Genomic DNA, 8,454 nt, shown 5'->3' with positions numbered 1-8,454 from the left:
GTTAATTAACAAGTAAAAAGTGATTTTATTAAATTCAGAACGTAGGATTTCAGTGGTTCCAAGTAGTAACAGACAGAACAAAGTGAATTACCAAGCAAAATAAAATAGAACATGCAAGTCTGTGTCTAATACAGTAAGAAAACTGAATACAGATAAAATCTCACCCTCAGATGTTTCAATAAGCTTCTATCACAGACTGGACGCCTTCCTAGTCTGGCATAATCCTTTCCCCGGTACAGCCCTTGATCTAGCTCAGGTGGTAGCTAGGGGACTTCTCATGATTGCAGCCTCCTTTGTTCTGTTCCACCCACTTATATATCTTTTGCATAAGGTGGGAATCCTTTGTCCCTCTCTGGGTTCCCACCCCTCCTTCACAATGGACAAGCACCAGGTTAAAGATGGATTCCAGTTCAGGTGACATGATCACATGTCACTGTGAGACTTCATTACTCACTTGCCAACACACACCTATACAGGAAAACTTACAAGTAAAACAAAGCCATCTACGGTCAATTGTCCTGGTTAATGGGTGCCATCAAGATTCCAAACCACCATTAATGGCCCACACTTTGCATAATTACAATAGGCCCTCAGTTATGTTTTATAGTTCTAGTTTCAGATACAAGAATGATACATTCATACAAATAGGATGAACACATTCAGTAGACTATAAGCTTTGTAAAGATACCTTACATGAGACCTTTTGCATGAAGCATATGCCAGTTACATTATATTCACACTCATTAGCATATTTTTATAAAATCTTATAGAGTGCAATGTCACAGTACCAATGTGAGAGTTCTAAGGATAGATACAGCACTCGACCCAAGGTTTAAGAATCTGAAATGCCCTCCAAAATCTGAGCGGGATGAGGTGTGGAGAATGCTTTCATATGTATTATTAAGAGCCATGCTCCAATGTGGAAACTACAGAACCCGAACCACCAAAAATCAAAAAAGAAAATCAACCTTCTGCTGGTGGCATCTGACTCAGATGATGAAAATGAACATGCATCCGTCCGCTCTGCTTTGGATGGTTATCGAGCAAAACCCATCATCAGCATGGACACGCCTTCTGGAATGCTGGTTGAAGCATGAAGGGACATATGAATCTTTAGTGCATCTGGCATGTAAATATCTTGTGATGCCAGCTACAACACTGCCATGAGAACACCTGTTCTCACTTTCAGGTGCCATTGTAAACAAGACGTGGGCAGCATTATCTCCTGCAAATAACCAAACTTGTTTGTCTGAGTGATTGGCTGAAATAGGACTGAGTGGACTTGTAGGTTCTAAAGTTTTGCGTTGTTTTATTCTTGAATGCACTTATTTTTTGTACATAATTCTAAATTTGTAAGTTCAACTTTCATTATAAAGAGATTGCACTACAGTACTTGTATTAGGTTGTAATCAAAAATAAATGCAAAGTGAGCACTGTACCCTTTGTATTCTGTGTTCTAATTGAAATCAATATATTTGAAAATGTAGAAAACATGAAGAATTTAAATAAATGGTATTCTACTTTTGTTTAATCACAGGATTAATTTAATTGCTTGACGGCCCTAATTCTTGTGTACAGTAACTCCTCACTTAATGTCATCCCAATTAATGTTGTTACGTTGCTGATCAGGGAGAGAACATGCTCGTTTAAAGTTGCACAATGCTAATTTATAATGTTGTTTGGCAGCCGCCTGCTTGTCCACTGCTTGCAGGAAGAGCAGCCTGTTGCAGCTCACTGGTGGGGGCTTGGAACCAGGGTAGGCTGGCAGCCCCCCCCCCCCCATCAGCTCCCCTAAGTTCCCTGTGCAGCAGCCGCCCAGCAGGCTACCAATTGCAACACAGTTCAGCCGTCCCTCCCCGTGCTGCCGTGTGGTGCTCCTGCCCTCTGCCTTGGAGCTGCTCCCAGGAGCCTCCTGCTTGCTGTGCGGGGGGTGGAGGGAGATGTGTGTTAATATCAGGGTGTCCCCCTCCCCCTGTACCCCATCTCCACAGAGCACGGTGGGATATGACAGGGCTCAGGAAAGAGGGAGCTTGCTAGCTGCAGCTGCTGTCTCAACTTACTGATCTACTTCAAAAGGCAGTGTACTTAGAGTGGGGTCAGCATACTTAAAGGGGCAATATGCATCTCTCTCTCTCACGCGCACACACACACACGGTGGGTGGGTGTCTCTCCCATGCTGGGTGTCTCTCTGCCATGCTGGGTCTCCTCCCTCCATTCATGCTACCACAGGGACTGTGAGGCTACATTAACAACGTGTTAACCCTTGAGAGCTCAGCCAAGTGCTAGCGCATCATTTAGCAGTAAGGCATTCCCTGGGAAATATCCCACCCTCTTCCACCCTCTGACTTCACCACCTAAACCAAGCTTCACAGTACAGTATTAAATTGTTTGTTTAAAACTGTGTATGTATATATACACACATCTGGCAAAAAAAATTCCCTGGAACCTCCCTCCCCCCCCCATTTACATTAATTCTTATGGGGAAATTGGATTTGCTTAACATCATTTCACTTAAAATAGCATTTTTCAGGAACATAACTTCAATGTTAGGCGAGAAGTTACTGTACTGCACTAGCAGTGTTACCCTATGCTGAAGACTCCCTGTTCACATGTCCTCTCAAGCAGCTGGCCCCCTCACTAGTTTGTGGTGGTAAAAGACTTTTTAGGTCACACTGGTGTCCCAATTCAATTGTTTGTCGAGCCAAAGCTATAATATAGAGTGCAATTATCTACTGTATCTTTTTATCTCCCTAGATGTTTTGACCAAGTGTGATTGGTGGTCTAAATCTTCTCATACACGTACTCAGGGGGTGAATTACTGAATAAAGAAAGAGCTCATTAATACTGTTTGAGAATATTTAAACAGTATAAAAATGTCATTAGTTTCACAAGTTGATGACAGTGCATTCAATTATATTCAATGGACAAGGAGTTAAATTACACATTTAGCTAGGATATTTGTACTCCATCTTAAATTCCATAAACATTTAAGTTACAACATACAACAAAAACCAGATTTTAAAGTCATTTATCAGTTGTTAGAGGTGAACATGCAGTTGCAACTGGACATTCAGATCAGTGTTATTCTATACATATTAGTCTTAAATAGCTTAAAGGCAAACACTACAGCTAGGTTACTGGTCACATGAGAACTGGAGTCTCAGAATTAATAGGCTGATTTTATTTTAATTCATTAACTTGTTTATCTGATCACTGAATTCTCCCTACCACTGTATCAGATTGTTCTAGCTCTTTTCAGTTGTCTTAAGCTACAGGTCTCATTTGCCTATGACTGCAATAGAAAAATAAAACAAGTATTTCATATGTATATTGAATAGATGTTGCACTCATGCACATACACTACACTGCTCTTCCATTCTATTTTGTGAACAGATGCTAAAGTAATCAGGGAGAAAATGGCATTTTCCAAAGAAATGAATTTTAGTAGTGTTTGGTAATATGACCTTTCCTTTTACCGAAAGCTATTTCTTCCTCAACGGCCTTCTAAATGAAAAGCAACTGCACAGATTACAAACTGATACTGAATATGCAGAAGGTATTCAGTGCCAAGCTTTTTGAGAACACTCGTGTGAATGAGCAAAAAAGAAAATTACATCTTGACTCAAGACTGACAGGACGTGGCCTCAAGCTTTCTTGATAATGGCACAATTTAGTTCTGAAGCTTTGATAATCTTTGCATTCTTGACACAGTTCCTGTTTCATTTAAGATGTGTTCCTGGCACAGTTCTTGTCATTACAGACATGTTTCTGAAAAAAAAGAAGCTAGATTTAATTCAGTGATGCTCAGACCTCAGTGGTTCAGGAACCAGATTAGCAATAAACATTTCACACTACTGTGGCTCTTTTGAGTATTCGTTTCATTTACTATTTATATTTACTATTAACCAATTGTTGTTAATAAAATACTTGGTCAGTCATACATATATTCATTCTCATAGCAAAATGAGAAGTATTATTTTATTAACAACAATTGGTTAACATAGTAAAAGCTCAGGATAACTTAAATTGGTTAATAATTAAGTCACACAGTGTTTTAGTAGATGCTGCAATGAGCCACAGGAGATACATTAAAGAGCCACTTGCAGCTCTTGAGCCTCAGTCGGAGGGTCACTGATTTAAATTAAAACAAATCGCACCCTTTTCCCCTTCAGAGGAACAACTTGCATGATGGGAGGAAACTTTGCAAGGTTCAACTCACAATTTCCTACTCACAGGTCTGTTGGAGGGTTCCTCCATCCTGCAGAAGCATTCAGGGATTTCCCCACCTTTAATCCACAGGTTGCAATGGAGCATCCGCAGAAGTGGCCCATGCTCTTGAGTATATTTCCTGATCTTGACACAGACCTCCTGACTATACTTCTCTTTCTCATAACTTTGGACAGCATTGGCTCCAGAAGGAGCTGTCCTCTGGGGGTTCCCTTGGCACAGCTGCTGCTGGTGCCCCTCAAAGGGGATGTTTCAAGTGCACACAGAAAAGCAGTGTACATTAATACAGCCTCAGGTTTTTACACCTTCCTTTCTTGTGGGATTTGGAGGGCACAATATGGGAGAAACCAAGATGGTTCTTGTACCCTGCCCACTAGATTCCAAGCCGAAATCCTGTGGAGTGCCCATGTAACACAACGGTGGAGCTGAGCAGGCATGCTGCAGAAGTAAAACTCCTCTTCCATGGTTGAGGTGGAAAGCATGCATAGATTAACAGTCACAAGGACCATAAACAACATGACAACATTTTCACTAAGAGATTAACTCAAGCATGTGATCTTCACATAAGCAAATATACTAGTAACTCATTTCCCTAGGCTTGTAATAGGTGTATGTCACTTACAGTCTTCAAAGGACTGCTAGCTTTCTTTAGATATAGTGAAACAGGTTGATCTAATTCAAACCCTGTGACTTCCCATGAATTTCTATAGTAATTTAAATAGATTCCCAAGTATCTATATTATAAGAATGTTTGTGTATTAAGAAAATGGACTTGTATTGCAGTACTCTGCACTGCTTTATACAATTCTATTCTGACTGACAATCTAGTTACTTTACAGACACTATATAATACTGTATATAAGTACTATACTTAAGATATTTTTTCTTACAATGTTTAATAGGAACAAAGTATACTGCATTCTAAATTAAAACAAAAATAAGGTATTGTGGCAGAGTCCAATGTACATAAAATCTCTGCATCGAATTAACGTTTTCCTACATCTGCTAGGGTATAATATGCTTATTTTCCAACTTCTACTGAATTAAAAGTAAAAATGATCAACTTCTCAAGTTTAGTATAACCCTTTTAGAAACAAACATTGCAGTAATAAAATTATATGTACTGTACTCCAATAAGTGTATAGTTCAGACACACACAATTAGTTTTTCAACAGCACGCTTCTATCAACATCCTTAACACATATTCTGGTTTAATCTCTGCTAGAGCATATATCAAAGAGTCATGTCTGTCACCTTCAGCATATATATATTCTTATAATCCCAAAGCCAGACATCACTTTTTTTTTTAAATAAAGCTTGTCAGACTGCCAGTTTTAGATATAAAGCAACATATATCTGGGAACTGGGGTTATTTAGTCTGCAGAAGAGAAGAGTATGGGGGAATTTGATAGCAGCCTTCAACTACCTGAAGGGAGGGGTCTAAAGAGGATGCAGCTTGGCTGTTCTCAGTGGTGGCACGTGACAGAACAAGGAGCAGTGGTCTCAAATTGCAGTGGGGGAGGCCTAGGTTGGATATTAGGAAACACTATTTCACTAAGAGGGTGGTGAAGCACTGGAATGGGTTACCTAGGGAGATGATGGAATCTCCATCCTTAGAGGTTTTTAAGGCCCTGGCTGGGATGATCTAGTTGGGGTTGGCCCTGCTTTGAGTAGGGATTGGACAAGATGACCTCCTGAGGTCTCTTCCAACCCTAATATTCTATGATTCTATGATATAGCTAACAAGCAAGGTCTTCAGAGTTAGGCAAGTGGTGCAGGCAAACTCGTACCTTGATGTACTTCAGGGCTTGCCAACACAGGGAGATTACGGCACTCTGAATTGAAGCACACTAGCTGATACACCGTATGTAAGATGCAGTAATAGCATATGCACAGGACAGTTGTGTCCTCTTTCAATTCAAATAATTGCATACATAAGACAGGGCCCCCCCATGAAGCATGTTAAGTAGATCAGGTAAAATGAATTAGCTTTCTCCCTTCTGGGGACTTGGGCTTATTTAACTCTCAAAAGAAAGTAAATTGGTGGCGTCATCCTAGTTCCTGTTTGTTCACATTACAACCCACCACATGACTGGCAGTCTCTGTACAATGAAGAGTTAGCACTGGAATGGAAAGTGCACTAGCCTGTACTACATCTGGCTCAAGCGAGCATAAACAATCCCTTGCATTTAAAGAGAGTACAGTCAGAACCAGTTAAATGTTTAATCATTAGCTAAGAATCCTTATCAAATGTTTTTCTAAAAGACATCACTAATACAGCCCTGTTAAAACTGCAATTATCCCGGGTACTCTTTTGGACCAGCGAGTAAAGCATCAGTGATGACAATGAAAAATAACCGCAGTAGAGGGCAGCTGTAGATTTTGCGCTAGAACTGACAGCTTTCTTAACTAACACAGCATGGTAAAAGTTTACATGTAGTTTGACTTTCTGGAAAAAAAATCTATGGCTTTCTTTTATTCACACTTCCCTGATATTCGAGAAATGATTTTATTGAAAACAGCAGTTACTAAACTATTACTCAGGTACAACAGGTACTCATTTTAAAAAGTAATTACAAGTCAAGAGGAAGTGTTGCTTCAGTAGTGAGTACAAAACCTCACAAAGCATAAAACATACAAGACAAGAAAATGATAGCTCTTGTGACTTAAAACACTTCAAGCAGTGTCATTTTAGCTTTTTTCATGGAGTAACTTTTGTTCGGGAAACAATTTCATTCACAAAACCGTTGTTCTTTGCCAACACTTCAGCTTTCAATTGTTTCAGTTTGGTTCTGATGTCTTCCTCTGACATGTCTCTCAAGGGCAATGCTTTCACTTTACAAAGGAATTCCTGAATTATTTTTTCACCTTCCTGAAAGAAAAATGAAAGCGTATTTCACCTTTAAGATCATTCTCTCCCCAATCCCACCAAGGAAGCATCAAGAACAGAATTTCATTAAGTGTCAGAAGTTTTCCTGAAGTAAAGGATTTAGTAGAGCAATTAGTAGCAGAGCAATAAGAGTGCTTTCACCTTCTGAACGATGGGTAGAAATCTTTTGTTGACAAACAAAAATGGTTAGAGGTTAGTAACTGTCCATGTAAAGACCTGTAGATTTAAAAACCTGCTAGTTTGAAAGGCTGGATCTACTGTGTGTGTTTCATATTTAAATCCCAGTCCATAGTTTAGCTCTAGAGCTGTGCATTACATGAACATAGAGACTATTCCAATATATTTGATTGGCAACAGCTGGAATACCTATACAGCTATTATGAAGCTAAACTGCAAATAGAAACATGTTTTTAAAAACAAAGGAAAGGACAAGTTGTTACCAAGCAACCAGAGACTGGCACTCACCAAGGGGAACACATGAAAATAGAAAAGCTTTATGCATTTGACTTTAAAGGAAACCAATGAGCAGAACTTTTTTAAATTGAAGTGGCGTGCAATAAAACCAAACATTAAGAGCACCAAATTCTTTACTAGTATTCAATATCCCTGTGTTGGTAACATAATATGTCAAGAGTACAAGATTCTGCATAAGCCTCTATTGCACTGTGCGACTCCAATGCAATAACCTGCTTAATCCCATGGCTCCTATAATTGTGATTTCCTAGCATGAAGTGCTTATGCAAAGCACATCCAGTGGGGAACCTTCATCAATCTAAAGGACTTGCAGAAATAATAGCATGTGTCTGCCTCTAGAAGTGATGTTAATGCATCTGGTAAGTTAACACAGACAAAACAGCTGAAACTATGCAGTACTACTGTGTCTCTTTCTGAAGTGACACTGTATGGTATAACCTTAAGAGTATTTTTAAAAAACACCTAAGAATGAAACATTTCCCCCTACTTTGAGAGGTTTGCTACAGTTGGTTACAGCAATTTAATTTACATCCAATTAAGAGATGACATCATTTGAACTCAGACACAATTTTGCAGATTATTTTACCCTGACCTTGATTAAGATGCAACAAAAGAACAGTTACTGGTAAAAAGTAACCTAAGTTGAGTAGACTGCAGATTCCATACTCTTGAGATGTGTATGTACGTACTCTGGAAACCCCACTGGAATCCTACTGGGCCACGACCACAGGGCTGTGTGTATGCTTCCTCACAGGGAGGAACATTCAGACTTCGGAGTACAGTATTGTATGGAACTGTTGCCCCAACCATCCCTCAGATCCTTCCACTTCCTCAGGACTCCATAACAAGAAGATGGATTTATA

General features: G+C 39.5%; 1 protein-coding gene across 2 annotated transcripts in view; it reads right to left on the bottom strand.

The window, feature by feature from the left end:
• Nucleotides 1-2,460: 2,460 nt before the first annotated feature.
• MSH2 (mutS homolog 2) overlaps nucleotides 2,461-8,454 on the bottom strand; it is a 100,906-nt gene continuing 94,912 nt past the window's right edge. The window contains exon 10 of one of the 2 annotated variants that reach the window (XM_074949396.1): nucleotides 2,461-7,099. In XM_074949396.1, the coding sequence (XP_074805497.1) occupies nucleotides 6,929-7,099 (171 nt within the window). In that variant the 3' untranslated portion in view covers nucleotides 2,461-6,928. The remainder of the gene's footprint in view (nucleotides 7,100-8,454) is intronic. The other variant, XM_074949395.1, reaches the window with a different exon arrangement.

Source organism: Natator depressus, chromosome 3 (assembly GCF_965152275.1).
Source record: "Natator depressus isolate rNatDep1 chromosome 3, rNatDep2.hap1, whole genome shotgun sequence".
NCBI classification, from domain to species: Eukaryota; Metazoa; Chordata; order Testudines; family Cheloniidae; genus Natator; species Natator depressus.
Note: the sequence above shows the minus strand (reverse complement) of the source record. Positions and strands in the feature narration are given on the sequence as shown.